The 17,654-nt window shown below is 43.0% G+C and overlaps 1 protein-coding gene across 7 annotated transcripts in view; it reads left to right on the top strand.

The window, feature by feature from the left end:
• Positions 1-17,654, top strand: part of CCDC150 (coiled-coil domain containing 150) — a 40,288-nt gene that overhangs the window by 5,674 nt on the left and 16,960 nt on the right. For 4 of the 7 annotated variants that reach the window (XM_044431820.1, XM_044431824.1, XM_044431823.1 and 1 more), the window contains exons 5-15: positions 2,582-2,650; positions 3,216-3,332; positions 5,219-5,348; positions 6,683-6,726; positions 6,954-7,046; positions 7,491-7,598; positions 8,270-8,394; positions 8,620-8,797; positions 9,589-9,657; positions 9,992-10,084; positions 12,317-12,424. In XM_044431820.1, coding sequence (XP_044287755.1) covers positions 2,582-2,650; positions 3,216-3,332; positions 5,219-5,348; positions 6,683-6,726; positions 6,954-7,046; positions 7,491-7,598; positions 8,270-8,394; positions 8,620-8,797; positions 9,589-9,657; positions 9,992-10,084; positions 12,317-12,424 — 1,134 coding nt within the window. Of the gene's footprint in view, positions 1-2,581; positions 2,651-3,215; positions 3,333-5,218; positions 5,349-6,682; positions 6,727-6,953; positions 7,047-7,490; positions 7,599-8,269; positions 8,395-8,619; positions 8,798-9,588; positions 9,658-9,991; positions 10,085-12,316; positions 12,425-17,654 lie in introns of those variants that run through there. The other 3 variants (XM_044431822.1, XM_044431821.1, XM_044431826.1) reach the window with 3 other exon arrangements.

Below are 17,654 nucleotides of genomic sequence, written 5' to 3'. Positions count from 1 at the left end.
CTCCATTTCTTCCCCATCTATTTGCCAGGAAGTGAGAGGACCAGATGCCATGATCTTAGTTTTCTTAATGTTGAGTTTCAAGCCAACTTTTGCACTCTCCTCCTTCACCCGCATCAAGAGGCTCTTTAGTTCCTCTTCACTTTCTGCCAGTAGAGTGGTATCATCTGCATATCTGAGGTTGTTGATATTTCTCCCAGCAATCTTAATTCCAACTGGTGATTCATCCAGCCCCGCCTTTCTCATGATGTGCTCTGCCTATAAGTTAAATAGGCAGGGCAACAGTATAAAGCCTTGCCGAACTCCTTTCTCAATTTTCAACCAATCAGTGATTCCGTGTCCAGTTCTCACTGTTGCTTCTTGACCTGCATATAGGTTTCTCAAGAGACAAATATGATGGTCTGGTATTCCCATCTCTTTAAGAACTTGCCACAATTTGTTGTGATCCACACAATCAAAGGCTTTAGCATAGTCAATGAAGCAGAAGTAGGTGTTTTTCTGGAACTCCCTAGCTTTCTCCATGATCCAGCGTATGTTGGCAATTTGATCTCTAGTTCCTCTCCCTCTCCGAAATCCTGCCTGTACTTCTGATAGTTCACAGTCCACATACTGCTGGAGCCTAGCTTGTAGGATTTTGAGCATAACTTTGCTAGCATGTGAAATAAGTGCAATGGTGCGGTAGTTCGAACATTCTTTGGCATTGCCCTTCTTTGCCATCGGAATGTAAACTGACCTTTTCCACTCATGTTGCCACTGTTGAGTTTTCCAAATTTGCTGCTGTATTGAGTGTAGCACTTTTACTGCATCGTCTTTTAAGATTTTGAATAGCTCAGCTGGAATACTGTCACCTCCACTAGCTTTGTTGTTGCTCAGACTTCCTAAGGCCCATTTGACTTCACATTCCAGGATGTCCGGCTCGAGGTCAGTGACCACCCCATCGTGGTTATCAGGGACATTAAGCTCTTTCTTGTATAGTTCTTCTTTGTAATCTTGCCACCTCTTCTTAATCTTTTCTGCCTCTGTTAGGTCCCTACCATTTTGGTCCTTTATCATGCCCATTTTTGCATGAAATGTTCCCTTCATATCTCCAATTTTCTTGAGGAGATCTCTGGTCCTCCCTATTCTATTGTTTTCTTCTATTTCTTTGCACTGTTCATTTAAGAAAGCATTCTTATCTCTTCTAGCTATTCTCTGGAATTCTGCTTTCAGTTCTCTTTCTCTCTTGCCTTTCACTTCCCTTCTTTCCTCAGCTATTTGTAAAGCTTCCTCAGACAGCCATTTTGCTTTCTTGCATTTCTTTTTCTTTGGGATGGCTTTAGTTGCTACCTCTTGTACAATGTTGTGAACCTCCGTCCATAGTTCTTCAGGCACTCTGTGTATCAGATCTAATTCCTTAAATCTATTTGTCACCTCTACTGTATATTCATCAGGGATATGATTTAGGTCATACCTGATTGGCCTAGTGCTTTTCCCTACTTTCTTCAATTTAAGCCTAAATTTTGCAACCAGAAGCTCATGATCTGAGCCACAGTTAGCTCCTGGTCTAGTTTTTACTGACTGTATAGAGCTTCTCCATCTATGGCTGCAGAGCACATAGTCAATCTGATTTCTGTGTTGACTGTCTGGTGACGTCCATGTGTAGAGTCATCTCTTGGGTTGTTGGAAAAGAGTGTTTGCTATGACCATCATATTCTCTTGACAAAATACTACCAGCCTGTGCCCTGCTTCATTTTGTACTCCAAGGCCAAACTTGCCTGTTATTCCAGTTATCTTTTGGCTTCCTACTTTAGCATTCCAATCCCCCATGATGATAAGGACATCGTTTTTTGAAGTTAACTCTAGAAGGTGTAGGCCTTCATAGAACCAGTCAACTTCAGCCTCTTCAGCACCAGTGGTTGAGGCATAGACTTGGACTATTGTGATGTTGAATGGTTTTCCTTGGATTCGAACTGAGATCTGTTGTAGATTGCACTTAATAAGTCAGGGGTTGAGTGGGCTTTTCTTTGCTAGAGGTATTTAAATGGACAACCATCTACCAGAGAATGCTGTAATTACATTCTATGTTACAGATTCTGCACCTTACAACTCTAATTCTGTTCAGTACAATTCTTGCCTGTGCACTTGGTCCCCACTTCCTGTTACCCTACTTTCTACAGACTTTGGTTTTAGTTCTTGCCAAAGAGCTCAATTTTGCCAAAACAAAGCAGCAAATAAAACAAAAAAGAAAAACCCCTTGCCATTATAATCTATATTAAAATAAACTTATTGCAAGCTGTTCAGTGCATGTATTTTAAGTGGCAATGTTGCATGAGAGCAGAATAGGTGTTCTTCAATACTTTTATGCCCAGTTTCTGTACTGAATAATGGAAGTTATCAAGGTGTAACACCTCCATCCCTGAGCCTCACAAAGGCTCTGTCATTTTGATTTATTGCATAAGTCCAATTGCCAGAAATGTTCGTGAAACCACTGTCAAGCCTAGGGGGTGACAAGAAATCCAGTTTTGCGGCGGGGAGAGGGGAATCCTGCACTTTCTGTTGCAGTGGCTTGAATATTGAATAGAATGTGATGTTCTGGTCTTTGCAGAGAGATGCGGCTATTGCTGCAGATGAGTTGCGGGTAGTGAAAAAGAAGCTGAACCATGAATTGCAAGAGGTAAAGAACAGAAGGGTGTCTGGCTGTCAAGACACTGAACTTCCTAAGTAGTCAAGAATCAGGACTGTTAAATCTGTTAGCTATGAGCAGAACGTTCTCCCTTGCGTCTACCAGGCGCATTCTCCATGACAAATGTCTGCAGGGAGGTAGTTTCTCTTTCACAAACTAGCACGTGTTTCTTAATGTAATAAAATTTTAGACTAAGTACATCTCGTATTTAGCATAGTCCTTCCCATTTGAATGCTCTCCAGATTTTGAGGACTTCAGACCCAGCCAGCTCAGCAAGTACTTAGGAATACTAGGAGTCCAAAACAATTAGAGGGTGCCACTTTGGCTAAGACTCTGCTAACTCTGTTTTGACACATTCTACACTGATATGGAAGTTAGGAAAATTACATGCAAATTGGTGGTAGCCTTTGGGCTCATGTTTCCAGTGTTGCCATCAGCACTGCACATGCCACTTATTGAAGGGAGAGAGCAAATTGAGAGTTGCATGCCATTATAGCATAGCCCATGTCTATGTCCAAAACTGATTTGGCTTTCCACTCCAATTTATTGCTTGAAGCTAACGGAGCAGCTGTCTAAAGAGTCTAGTGTGCGGAAGTCTTTGGAGGAATCCCAAGCTGTTCTGCTTTATCGTATGCAGGATATGGAAGTGACAGTGGAAAAAGAACGGCAGCAGGTTAGTGAAGCTCAGCTGAGTTCATCCTCCTTTAGCATTTGAACAAACAATGCAGTCTGAAGACTACTGATGGACTACTTCTGATGCAAAAAGGTACAGCTGCATACAGTCGATGCTGTGTTAACATATTACTACTACTACACTTCAAGGATATAAATCTTGATGTATATATTCTTTGAAAGTTCAGCACCCTTTCCCAGTCCTATAGAATGATCATGCCCTGTTCTGCGGCAGCTCTGTATCTGTACATCATTACATGCTTGTGAGGAGATCCCCATTGGGAGTCTGTTTGTTTAGCATTCTTTCTTCTTTTACTGGTCCCCACCGGCATGTTGTGCCAGCCATACTATAATGTACTTGGTCATACCTGTGAAGATGATGCACTCTCATAATTTTTCTGAGGTACGCAGAATCCTGCTCTGGTCCAAGGCCCCCTGGTGTGCGCTGTTGCTCATGTTCTTTGTGGAAGGATATTGGGGAGAAGTGGTCCCAAAACTCCCTCAAGGAAGTTCATGCAACTTATGCTCCCCTGTGCCAGAAATGTGTACTGCCTACAGCCTAACCATGGACTTGTGGAAGTGTTGTCATTTCCTTTCTGAAAATACAAGTGCAGGGTGGTTGCTTAGCATCGGATTCTTTTCAGTCTCAGCCATCTTGGCCTGTGATGAAGGAGGATGAGAGCAGTAGTTTATCCATGTTGTGGGGGTGGCGGGGGGGGGGGTTGGTCACAGGCTTCCTAGCCTGGCCGCAGAACATGGCCAATGAGCTTAGTTTCTCTTGGTGGGTCTCAAGTGCCATAGGCCACTTTGTGGGGATCTCCAGAGCTCTTCCTGCAGGCTGGATGGATAATGATCCTAGATTCCATTTTTCCTTTTGGTGTTCCATCAGTATGATCCAGTGTATAGAGTATTGGCTTGAACCTTGGCAGTGAATATACAGACTCCAGCTGAGCTGCTGTTACAGTAGGTGGCTATAGTCTGGAGGAATATAGGAATCTGCCATATTGGGTTAGTCCACTGGTACATCTGTCTGGCAGCAGTGTTCCAGATAAAAGTATTTCTCAGGGGCCTTTGGCATGCAAGCTTGTGCTTTGCCACATTCAAGCTTTGTGCGGTTGCTACCCTGATTCGTAAAGATGAAAAGCATGGTATAGGGCCAGATTTAAAGTATAAAGCTTTACATCTGCAAATAGTCTAGTCCATGGGTCCTCAAACTATTACCCGCGGGCCGGATCTGGCTCACCATGCCCATTTATCCAGCCCGCCTCAGGTTTTGGACTCGCTGCAGGTGCGCACAGCGAGGCAGCAGCTTGCTTGCGCAGAGATCGTTTTGGACTTGCTCAGAGAATGGAATGCGCTCCCCAAAGAGGTCCGCCTGGCGCCGTCGTCGTTTGTTTTTCGGCGCCAGGCGAAGACCTTTTTATTTAATTGTTAACAATATTTGCTTATTATCTGGCCAGGGCGACTTCTTTTATATTGTTGTTTATTTTATATTGTTAATTTTATATTGTCATTTTTGTATTTTATTGTATTTTATTTTGTGTTGTGAGCCACCCCGAGGCTCCGGCAGGGGGCGGCATAGAAATGTTTTAATAAATAAATAAATAATAATAAAATAAATAAATAAATAAAAATAAGCAAGCCCCTGCCCCGTGCACCCACCTCCCCGCGCATACCCACCTTGCATTGCTGCGCACATCTCCCGCCCCCTCACTTGTCCACGCCCCCCGCTGGCACCTTTCAACTGGCCCCCTGTTGAAAAAGTTTGAGGACCCCACTCTAGTTTATTATTTTCATCCTTTGGCTTTCTAGCATGAAGAAAAGCCTTCATGAAATGTTTAAAGAAATGCCTGTGTCCTACAGAATGCACTTTTAATGTCATTACAGGTTCACATTCTGCAGCGAGACTATAACAGCCTGCACCAGGATATTCAGATATCTCGAGAGAGGCTGCAAAAGGAAGAACAGAGGGCAGTCCAGTTGGAGCAGGAATGTACACAACTTAAAAGTGATTTAGGTATTGGAACATTTCTTAGATCTATTGGAGTAAATCTCCTGAAATTTTGGACTATAGTTCCCAGCATCCCTGAACAAGGCTATGATAACAGTCTTCAGGGAGCTGAAATTTAGCCATGTACATGATCTGATTAAGATGTAAAGTAACTCCACTGAAAACTATGCCTAAAGAGATGTAGAAGTTCTAACTGTGATCTTAAATCTTTTAATGACTCATTCACATATGCAAGTCATTACTTGTAGTCATCCAGTAATGAATGTAAGTGCATGAAACAGATCTCAGAAACAAAAAATCAAATTTCTGTGAAGGGCAGGCATGTTTTCCTGGAAAGGATGCTATTAATGGGTCTGTAGGTGCTTAATTTTTCTGTGATGCCTCTTAAGTGCAAAGTGTGCACCATCAAGGTTGAGTGCTGGATATGAGATTAGTTCAGTTTCAAGCTTAAGAATGGATGGATCAGATCCTTTTTCTCTCTGTTTAAGGTGGTGGGGAGATCTCAGTATAGGATGACTTATAAGTCTAAAGAAAAGTAAATGTTAACTGAAGTGACCGTCTCAATTGAATGGCACAAGTCTTTTTGGAGTTGATACAAAACTTAGTAAATAGCCATGCAGTTGATAGTTAGAGCTGTTGAAAAGAAGATTGACTAATTTATCTTCTTTGCCAGCTGATGGCTAGATGTGAAAAAGATGCCATGAGGAAAAGAGTGCTGCAGGGATGTTGTAAGGAAGATATGTCTTTGAGAGTAATTAGTACTTTTTGGAGGGAGCAGAAGGTTGGACACTTCATGTAATGGCACTTAGAAGCTCCTGCATGGAAGCCAGAGGAAGTGTAATCTGGTTGTTAGCCAGTTCATCGAAGAGTAATAGCAGGCCATGATGTCTATCAGCTCCCTCTGCCTGATGTAGGAAATCCAGATTGAGAGCACCCCAAAATGCCTCCCAATGAGCTTCATGGCTCCGTGAGGACTAAAGCCTGGGTCTCCTGTGTCCCTAGTCCAGCACAGTAACCACCACACCATGCTGTCCCCATGCCAGTACTGTTCCTGCATGTCTATAGAAAAGAAAGATATTTTGTGATTGTCCTTGCTTTTAAAAGTTTATGTGTATCCAAAAAGGTATTCTAGGAAAAAGCAAAGCAGTTCTTTATTTAGAATTTTGATCGGAAAATAACCTTCCTAGTGTAAATGGTTAATGTTTTAATGAATGGTGAAAAATTGAATGATTGCTAATGATATATTTTTAAGATTTTTAATCTTTGTAAACTGCCCAGAGAGCTTTTGTATTGGCCAATGTAGGAATGTAATGTCTGTTTTTGCTGGGTTTCTCTTCTAGAATCCCGAGAGAGCACTATTTCCAGGCTTGGTGAAGAAAAGAAGGTAAGTTTAAAAAGGGAATCTTCTGTTGAGTAGACATTCTCATGATGTTATTTAAAAGGGTCTGTGAGCTTTTGACTGAACTAGTTTTGATTAAATTGTCCCATGTATAAAAAACAAGATAAGAAAGTATAATGCATTGACATTCCTGCTATGACAGCAGTAAATGCTTTTCCCGTTTTAAAGCCTACTTTTCCCAGAGGTAAATTCTTTTCTCTCCTTAACTCTAGACTGCACAGCTGTCACTGAGCAGAGCACATGAGGAGAATGCACAGCTGCGATCAGAAATAACGGCTTTGCGTGAGGTTGCAGAAAAAGTGCAAGTAATGGAAATGTTTTTCATAAGGTCATGATTCAAAATGTAGGGCAGCAAAAAGGAATGAATCTACCAAGGCTGGATAAATGTAGTTTGTGTCACTTTACTGCTGAGAACTGTGTTTGCAAGTACCCAGGGACAGCTACCTACCTACCTATATGGAAGAGTACTGGACGGCATCAGAAGAGGTGGGTGGGGCAGGCCTAAGGAAACAGTCCCCACGGAACTGCATGTGGAAGAGCAGCTCCATCCCTCTGACATCCCTTCTCATCCTCCCATTCCTCAGCTGTCAAGAAAGCACCAGATACTGCCCAGGCATTCTTTGTATCTTCCCTAGACATATAAGGCCTTGGGCTTTTTTTCTTCTAGGAGAAGGTAGTGGGGAATAGCAATTTTATCCGGAGAGTTGTTGCTACTGCTGTGGTAAGGTGCTGTTGTGTGCTTTCCTTAGGTGCTTAATGAGCAGTTGACCCAGCAGTGTGCAGAACTGAATAGCGGCCTTCGAAATGTTACCATGGAGAATGCTCAACTTATCGTGGATCATCAGGCCGCTCTTAAGGTGTGGAACCATTTTAATGTGCTTTGATGCAACTTATGCATTAGCCTATTCAGTTTATGTACTGGATGTTTGGCAGTGATCAGGAACCAAGTGCCCATGGGCTAATTTGGCCTGCCAGGCTGGTTCTGAGAAGTTTGTGAAGCTGCCTTTCCATTGCCATCTGCCCCTTCAGTGCTAGCCAGGAGAAAAATCCCCACTGTTACCTCTTATCAGAAGCACTGGCAGGGATTCCTTTAGCATGCTTCTCACTTTTGCCTGCCCTGCATCCTCTCTAATGGAAGAAGGCACAGGGCAGGAGGACACATGCCAGCCAAGGCATAAGGTGGAGTTGGACACCTTAGCCGGATGCACCAAAGCCATAGCCTTAGCTATGGTGCTGGGTGAAGGACACTCTGCCACTCAGTGCCTCAGCCAGAGCTGCTTTGCCGTGTGTATGAAGTCAGGGCTTGCGACAGGAGAATGGGGAGAGAAGTAAATGAGTGCCGTCTTGGTGCCAGGCCCTCCTTTTCAAATGAATCAAAAAACTGGCTAGGAGGACACATTGGGTTTTGAGCAGAAGGCTGCAAATAACCTAATAAGCTGCTCACAAAGAAGTTACTCTGTTTGGTGAGAATTTTGGAATTTGCTTTACTGTGAAATGTACTCTTGTAAGTTCTTCCCTTCCCTCTTAGGTGGAGCAGGAGAAAATTAATCAAAAGCTGCAAGAACAAGACTTGATTTTGGATGCTGCTCGAGCCACCATTACAAGAGAGCTGCAGATTGTGCAGAATGAAAAAGCACAGCTTCAGAGAGAGATGTGAGAGAAACAGTTGAGATGTGTGTTGTTCTCTCCTCCGTATGGCTTGTTCCCTTTGGTGGTCTGCTCCTTCTATCTTTCTTTAGCTTAGTGCAAGCTATAGAAAAGCAAGGTAGCTTTAAAAGCAAGGTAGCTCTTCCCATAGTTTGTACCTGCTGTGCAGCATAGGAGGCCTTCTGCAGAGGGAGGATAACCAAGTTGCAGTCATATGTGTTTGTTATACAGGGAAACTTTGCGTGCTAAGCTGGCTAACTGCAAGCAGAAGGCTTGTCCTGCTACTGAGAGCATAGCCACCCAAACAGAGCTCCTGGGGTCCATGGTTCCCAGGCTACAAAAGGAGCTGGAAAGAGCCCTGCAAGAGAGAGATTGTCTGCTAAAGGAGAAAGAGAGACTAGAAGAAGAGGTACAGTAGATATTTACCATATTCTTATTTTTAAAGACTTTCTTAGTGCCTTGTGGCATATTAGAGCTCACTGGAATAATTCCCATTGTTCACCACCTCGTAGAGTATATACACCAAGAAGAAAATGAGATCACTGGGGATCCCAGAATGATATGGTTCTAATAGTATTTGCACTCTGCATTGGGTAGATGAGGATATATCTGTCCCAGTTTTGCATAATTTGTCATTTAGCATGGCACAAAGAATTTATATACACTTTGATGAAGCTTTGCTGGTTCTTTTTGATTTTCCGGGGGATGCAGTATATAAAAGTTAATAAGTCATTCAAATGTAAAAACTTTGCATATATTTGCACAAGCATCTCCATTCTCGGCCGCTAACATCTCTTCCTTTCCTTTGTAAAGTGTTGAATTTTAGCAAACATATTATATGCCTTAGCTAATTTCTTACTTCGAAGAGTAAGGAGGACTTTTTCCCTTCCCCCTGGCAGGGGAACACATGGTTAGCTTCATTTATTTAGGATTATGAAAAATAAAAGAGGAGCTCACAGTCCTGAAAGAAGGTTTATCAGCCCTTGGGGAGCATGTGAGGATCAGCACTGGGACAAGAGAGACTAAATGTAAAAATAGCAACATTAAATATCACATGTAGTTCTGGTGCATGCATAGCTGGAGTGAGAAGCTTCCAGTCTGGGGTCTGGTATTTTATTGGAGGCGATGGAAGATAATGCAGGAAAGCTTGAATCTTCCATTGATGAGACTGATGATAAAACGTTTCTTAATTACTGGCAGATGCCGAAAACAATACATGAACTAATGCAAGAGAACAAAAGATTAGAAGCAGAGCTAACAGAAAGCAAGGTATGATAAGGACACTGAACAAAAACATTTTATCGCGTGTGTGTGTGTGTGTATAATATATATATTCCATGTACACATGAGTGCCACAAGGCAGCCAGAGTGCTGGATTAGATCAAAGCATTATGTTTGCATTAGCAAATGGTAGACCTAATAATTTGTCATTGTTGTAGCAAGTTTAAACATTGGTGAACTGCATTGCAGATAACTGCCAATTGTTCAGCTCCATCTGCTGCTTCTATTTTTCATCTGCCAAGTAGAACAAAGTATGAGAAATTGATTGCATTGTCCAACAAGACAAGAGAAATTGTATTGTCTTCCCTTTTTTTTAAAAAAGGTGGAAATTAGTCCTCTGAAAGACGTGCTGAGGGTGCTAGAAAAAGAAAACAAGAAGTTAATGGAGCAGAAAGCTGCCTTGGAACACCAACAGGTAGATAACTCTCTGTCAGAACATGACTTGACATACTCCCTTAATATTATGACAAGGTTCCTCCGTCTTGTTTAAAGAAAAACAGTATTGTGTAAAGAAAGAATAACAAGCCACAAAGAATCAGAAAGAGATGTTAGTCCTTGAGCCACCTGTCCATTGTCTTCTGTTTTGTCTTCCTGTTGTGCATTTCAGGCCTGTTTCTTGAATCAGGAAAAGCAATCTCATCCCTCTCTCCTGAACTTAGACAGAACTAGAAAGGAAGCTGACACAACACAGGACAGTGTTCCATGGAAGTTACATTTGGTGTTAGAGGGCTTGAGGTGCAGCTGCGATAGCGAAGTAGAAGGGCAGAGCCCTGAGAGAAATGGTTGTTTTATCACTGAGAGCTCTCTTACTGATTCAGTGTTAGTTTTTTGGGGCTCTTGTACCTTAATATGTGCTTGGCTTTGACTTCTGCTTTTTCAGTGAGGAAGTTTATAAATGCACAGGTGCATAAATTAGAAGTTCTTAATCCAGCTGAATGGTAGATAGAATACTTGAGGGTTGTTACAGCATGACATAATTTTTTTGAATTTCACGAGAAAGGAAGGTGGTTTCATGATGTTCAGCATATTTTGAGCTTGGTATTTTAAAAGCAAATATTGGGACCTTTATCATATGAGCAGCTTCCCCATGGGTCCATCATCCCATGCCGCTGCTATTATGTTTTAAAGTCTGCAGCACAGTGTTGTGGGAGAGGTGGGAATGTTGGGTTGCTTGCTTCCTTTGCAAATGGTTGCTGACCTTTGTACATTACAGTAACATCACCAGTTGAACCCATGGGAAAAGTGGCTTCTGTGCCTCAGGAAAACTGGCTTCTGTGACGCTGCTGTAGCTTCTGAAGCGTTCTACTCATAGTGGCTGTTTGCATTGTCTGAACCCAGCAGGGTAACCTCATTTCAGGTTGTCACAAACAGGTTTCTAGCAAGAGTGGCAAGAAGCCCTGCTGCACTGTGCAGTATTACTGGTGCTGCTGCTGTCCCTCCTCATAGCTTCTCAGCACCTGCCAGCCCCATGCTCCTAAACAAAGAGCTCTAGAGAGTGACCTAAACACTCCTGCAACTTTTGTGTCTTATTTTTGAGCTTGCACGAGTGAGCTGGAGCAAGTGTGTGCTGCTAGGAAATGTGCATACATGTTCCCTCTGTTCCATTGCTCTGCCTTGAAATTTGCACATTTTTTGCCTCCATCTTGTTGCTTTGCCATGATATTTGTGTATTTTGTACAATCTTGTTCCCAGTGCTGCAATCTATATGTATATATGACAACTGGCAACACAGACCATTGGAGGGAAGTTACAAGGACAAAGGGGAGGTGGGAAATGACAGCAGCTGGTATATGCAGGAAAGAAGATATTTGAGGAGTGGGTGTCTTTACTTCTGTGTAGCGTGAAGCAATTTAAAAAAAGTTCACCAGCAAGAGAAGCCTCACAATAAAGGGTGCAATCAGCCAGAATTTTGAAGAGTGCATCTCCTAATTTGTTTAAGTTTACAAAGGCATTACTGCATCATTAAGGGCATGAGGAATTAATTTCAGTTGACGTTCTGATGCAGGGTTGAGGGGAGTTTCCCTCTGGAGCGGAGAGTTCTAACAACCTAAGTGCAGGAAGGGTGCTGGTGAAGGTATGGATGAAACAAATGTTGATCCTGGGATCTATGCTGGAGGCAGCAGGAGGCCTGTGCAGGGAAACGAGCTACCATAAGCCATGGAACACCTGATGGTTTGCAAGCAAGCAACCAACCAACCCATAATGGCTTATTTATAGGGTGACTTAATGTGATGACAAACCTAGCTTGGAAAGGATAAAATTACTAGCACTAAATTACAAGTATTATAATACCCTATTTCCTTGAAAATAACTCCCATTAATTTAAATAGACTACACTTAACTAATACTGTATTTAAGACTGCAATAAGAGATGGAAAACAGGATATATACCTAGCAAGCAGTGTGAACTATTGCTATGTAAGAAGGATAAGCATTATGTGTTCATAAGGATCCTTGATATATGATCATACTGCTTAGACTTTGGATTAGAATAAGTGAATTGTTATAATCTCGTGCCTTAGCATTTTGCATTTGTAGAATAGAAGCATCCATAATTTTTTGCTAGTTTGGCAAATACTACTGTTGTTTCCAGATGACTGCCACAAATTTCAGCTGTGTGATAGAGGTTTTCTTTCATTTGCCATAGACAAGAGTCCAGCAGTTGGAAGAGGAGGTACAATCCCTCATGGATGTGCGTTCAGAAAATAGTCAGCTTCTCAAGCTGAATGCTGCTTTGGAGACAAACTATAATCAGGTATTCTGAAACATTGACATACAGGATAAAAATAAACATAGTTATACTGGAGCCTTTTTGTTTTGTTCCTGTTTCAAAGCAAGCTGTTTTTCTGTCTGTCTGCTTGTCTCTCTGTCCGTCTTTCTGTTGGTGGTGGTGGTATTGTTGTGGTTACTTCTATACTGCCCAATAGGTAAGGGTCTCTGGGTGGTCCACCACAGCAGATAAAATGCAATAACGATATAATAAAAATAAAAACATAAAATACAATAAACCCAATTTTTTAAAAGCTATGATAGCTTTTTTGTTCTAATGACCCCTGTACTTTTCTCCAAATCCTGTGTTGCTTTCCTCTTTCCCCTCATGCTTCCAGGAGGTTTTTCACTTTAAAAAGTATTGAGCAGTTGTTCTATGCATCTGATTAAATGTATGTTTAGAACTTTTAAAAAAATTGGGGCTTTGCTTTGGGCAAAGAAGTGGGATTAGCTTTGTGATTGTTGCAAGGGTCAGAAAGTGAGCCCTCTGTTGGAGTCAGGAAGAATCTTCTGACTCTGAGCTTTGTTCTCAGGATGAATGCAAGATGCTTGCAGGATGAATGGCCAAGTGCAGGTTCACAGTAGGCTCAGCACTTACTTAGTTTTTCCAGATGCATCTGTTGTTCCTGGTTTTAGACTCAACTGCAATAAAAACAGAATGCGGAGACGTACCGGTGTTGTTTTTAAGGCTAATTCTGCATGACAGAAACCTCAGCTGCTTCACTCAGGATACAGAATATTAATTCAAAGTTTACCTTCCTTGTTAACATTGCAATATGCTTTCATTAAATTTGAAACCAGAGCTAAAAATGAAAACAGATACTAGAAGTCTGAGCCTTTGCCACAAACGTGATTGGAATGCATGAAGTCCAAATAACTCTAGGAAAGAAATAGCTTATGGTCTTTCTGACTTTATCTCTGTCTTGAAAGACAACAATGTGAGAACTTGGTTTCAGCTTTTTATTGTTGCACATTCCAGATGAATGTAGAACTTGGTTGTATGAGAATTAACATGCAGAGGATGGAAGCCCAGCTAAAACAGGTACTAAAATTCTTCGTTGTAGCCTCTGTGCATCACACGTATGGGTGCTGCGCCTGCGCAGTGCCGTGGCCAGAAAGATTTAAAGCTTAACGGTTTTGACGGGAACTCAGCACCCCTCCCCCCCCCACAGTATAAGAAGGCAGAGTGCCCGCCATTTCCTTAGTCTTCTTGCAACTGCCGTTCGCTGTGCCTCAAGCCTTTCGTCTCTCAGTTTGTACTACATGTATATCCAGTTACCTTACCATTGTTTCTCTTAGCTTGTTAAGATTCTAAGTTATTACCCTCCCTGCTAGAAGTTTTCTTCTCATTCCCCTTTCCTGTTCCCCCTCAAATGTGTGTGTGTGTGTGTGTGTGTGTGTGTGTGTGTGTATTCTGTATTCTTACCTTCGCTATCTTCTCCTTTTTCACCCTCGATGGCTCAGCGTGCGGCTTTCCACAAGTGCTCTCAGTGCAGATCTAAAATGTTGCCTACTGATCCACATGATCTGTGCCTTCTCTGTCTCAGAGAAGGGCACAGGACTGATAAATGTGACCATTGCCAGGCCTTTACTAAGCAGGCGAGGAAAAATTGAGAAAACCGTCTGCGCAAACTCTTGTGGGACCAAGCCCTGCTCCAATCCAACCAACTGACAGGCAAATCTACTGCTCCGTCCTCCTCTTCAACTACACCTCCGCCCCTCCCATTGGCTGATGGTGCCCCTTTACCAGAGAGTCAACGCTCCTCTGCATCTCCACATAAGCAGAAGGAGAAGAGGAAGCATAGTGGGTCAGACAAGTCCTCAGGCCATAAGAAGCCTAAGAAGGACAAGGCGGCTCACAAATCTAAGAAAGCCGACCATCCCCGACACTGTGATTCGGGTTCGTCTGCCCCATCGATCCCGACGGCTGCTTCGGTACCGACACCGACTGGACCGGCTCTTCAGTTGGCAATGCAAGTGACCCTGCCTGGTCGCTCCTTCTGTCCCATCTTCAGCTGAGCACCAGGAAGCTGCCATGTTGGGATCCATCTCTGATGGAAAGTTTTGAGACTCTTCCCCAATGGTACACTTGCCTACTCCTCAGCCGTCACGTGAGCCTTCCCCAAGGGCCCCGTCTCAGCAGGTGCAATACCAGCAGTGCGCCTCCATCCGTCCCTCTGGAGAATGGGTGCAACTGCCCCATAGGCCGACTCATCGTGAGTCATGGGATGACTATCCACCCTACGGCTATTACCCCTCGGTACACGATCGTACCCTCTCTCTGGTCCCGAGAGACATTCCATCGACCTCCAGCGCGGCTCAGCCCAGGTGCCCTACCTTGCCTGTCGATTCCTCCTCCAGCCTTCCACCTCAGTATGACTCCGATTTGGAGGACTCTGAAGTAGCTTCTACTTCACCGGATGCTGTGATCACCACGCAAGGTCCCAGCTCACCAGAAGAGCCTTATGTAACGTTTAGGGAATTAATGGTGAGACTTACAAGGTCACTGGAGATCGAAACCCAGCACCACTTCGATCCCAATACCATTAAATTTTATAACATTGTCAAGGGTGAACAGTCTGCCGCCATCACCTTGCCGCTTATCACCACTCTTTGTCAGGCGATGATGGAGCCATTGAATTACCCCAATCAGCCTCAACCCACTTCGCGACGCTACGAGTCCATGTACCGAGTCCGTGAGCAGGATATTCCATTCCTCCTGCATCACCCGAGACTGAACTCAATTGTAGTAGAGTCATCTCAAGGCCGCAAGTCGAGGGGACACACCACTCCTCGCGATAAGGAAGGGCGTAAGATTGACATGTTGACTCGCCGCATCTATACCGCCACAGTTCTTGCCCTCCAGATTTCTAATTATGAGGCTACGCTGGCTCGCTATCAGTATTTTCTGATGCAGAAATTAGAAAATATCACAGTGTCGCTTCCGGAGCAGCAAAAAGACCTGGCCCGAATCAAGGAGGCGATGCAGGTGTCGGTCCAGCAACTCTCCATGGCGAGACACCATGTTGATTGCGACTCCAGGGCTCTCGTCGGTGCTGTAGCCCTCCATCACCATGCCTGGCTCTGGAACTGCAACTTTCAGGATGAAACAAAGCGTCGGATTGAGGATATGCCTTTCGATGGCTCAGGGCTCTTCAATGCCCGGATGGACCACAAGATGAAGACAATCCATGAGTCGAAGGTTACAGCTCGTCAGATGGAAGTCCCTAATCAATCTTGCTGTAAGTGGTCTTGGTCCCGTCCATCCTACCGGTATCAGCCCTATGCACAATTCTCGGGCCGACAACAATTCCAGCCTTGCCAGCAGCGCCGGAAGCAACAACAGCAGCATTTCCAACAGAGCCGTTGTCGCCCTGATGTGGACAATCGCCAACGCTGACAGGCCGAGCAAACCTCTTCTCTTGAACCCGCCTTCCCCTCTTCCTTTTGGGGATCGACTGCAAAGTCGACTCCCCATTTGGGAGTCCATCACATCTGATCAGTGGGTTTTATCCATCGTACAGCACGGATACAGAATCGAGTTCGATACCATATCCCCACCGGGACCGATCCGATTTATGCCTCAGTCATTGGTTGTTGTAGACAAAGTTCAACAGCTTCTTCATAAAGGAGCAATTTGACAACTCACATGCTCCGAGAGGTTACACGGCTTCTATTCGAGATATTTCACGGTTCCTAAGCGTGATGGTGGTCTTCGTCTGATACTGACATGACATCAATAGGCTCATCAAAACTAAGAAATTTCGGATGACCACCCTCAAAACATCCCTCCGTTGCTCAGGAGAGAGGATTGGTTTGCTTCTCTGGACTTAAGGGATGCTTATTTTCATATTACCATCCATCCGTCTCACAGGCATCTTCTTCGATTCACCGTCAGTTCTGACCTGTTTGAGTATAATGTTTTGCCATTTGGATTGGTTACTGCTCCCCCATCTTTACAAAATGCATGGCCCCGGTGTGCGCACATCTTCAGCTCCAGGGCATTCCAGTGTACCCTTACCTGAATGACTGGTTGATTGTTTCCTCGTCTAGAGAAGGCCTTTGATCATCGATTCAGACTACTTGTACCCTCTTGGATAATTTGGGACTATGTATTAACCATGAAAAATCGCACCTTGTGTGGTACGAAAAGTCTAAGGCACATGGTTGTTTTTTAAATCATTATATTAGGAAATCATTAATGTCGGTGTGGGAAAAGCTAAAGACAAAACTGTACATTAAATTACCAAAATGACTTTCACCTATGGAACCTCTTGTGTACCCAAATGCATTGAATTTTGAAATGATTATAAGATATGATATTCTGGATAATGACGGAGGACTGAAATGGAATCAAGAAATACAAGAACAAGGAATTAATATTTCTTGGTGGCATAAGGTACAGATACAAGCGAGATATGCTAAAGACTATAAAATGTGGGGCTTTTATAAGGAGTTAACAGCATTTGATCAGGTGATACTTATTATTATTATTATTATTATTATTATTATTATTATTATTATATTTCTATGCCGCCCCTTGCCGAAGCCTCGGGGCGGCTTACAACACAATAAGATACATTGAAATACATCAGATGAGAAAATGACTAAAAGATTATATAACTTTTTACTAGATAGGAGAATGGGAGATGAACAGGTTAAGGAAACTATGATAACGTGGGCACCAAACTTTGGATATACTATTGAATTAGAGAAATGGCAAAAGCTGTGGGAAAGAAATATTAAAGTAATATTAGCAACTTCATATAAAGAAAACCTGTACAAAATATTCTATAGATGGTATCTGTCGCCAACTAGGTTAGCTGAGATATTTCCAAATATGTCAAATGGATGTTGGAAATGTAAACATAAACCGGGTACTTTCTATCATATGTGGTGGGCTTGCAATAAGGCAAAAAAGTATTGGATTAAAATAAATAAATGGCTTGAGGAAATGTTACAAAAATCCTTAGCATTTAGACCTGAAGTTTTCTTATTAGGCATTATACCTGATGATGTTAGTAAACAAGCAATGCATTTGACTCTACATGTAATCACTGTGACTAGGATTGTATTTTCCCAGCACTGGAAGAGTGAAGAGCCACCTACCGACGAATTGATTTTAAAAAAACGATCTTGGACTGTGCAGAAATGGACGACTGACTTTGTCACTGAAGGAGAAAGAAGATACAGCCTTCTATCAAACCTGGGACTCA

This window comes from Varanus komodoensis, unplaced genomic scaffold (assembly GCF_004798865.1).
Source record: "Varanus komodoensis strain SLA01 unplaced genomic scaffold, ASM479886v1 scaffold23, whole genome shotgun sequence".
NCBI classification, from domain to species: domain Eukaryota; kingdom Metazoa; phylum Chordata; class Lepidosauria; order Squamata; family Varanidae; genus Varanus; species Varanus komodoensis.
The sequence above is the reverse complement of the archived record's forward strand: the minus strand, read 5'-3'. Positions and strand labels throughout refer to the sequence as shown.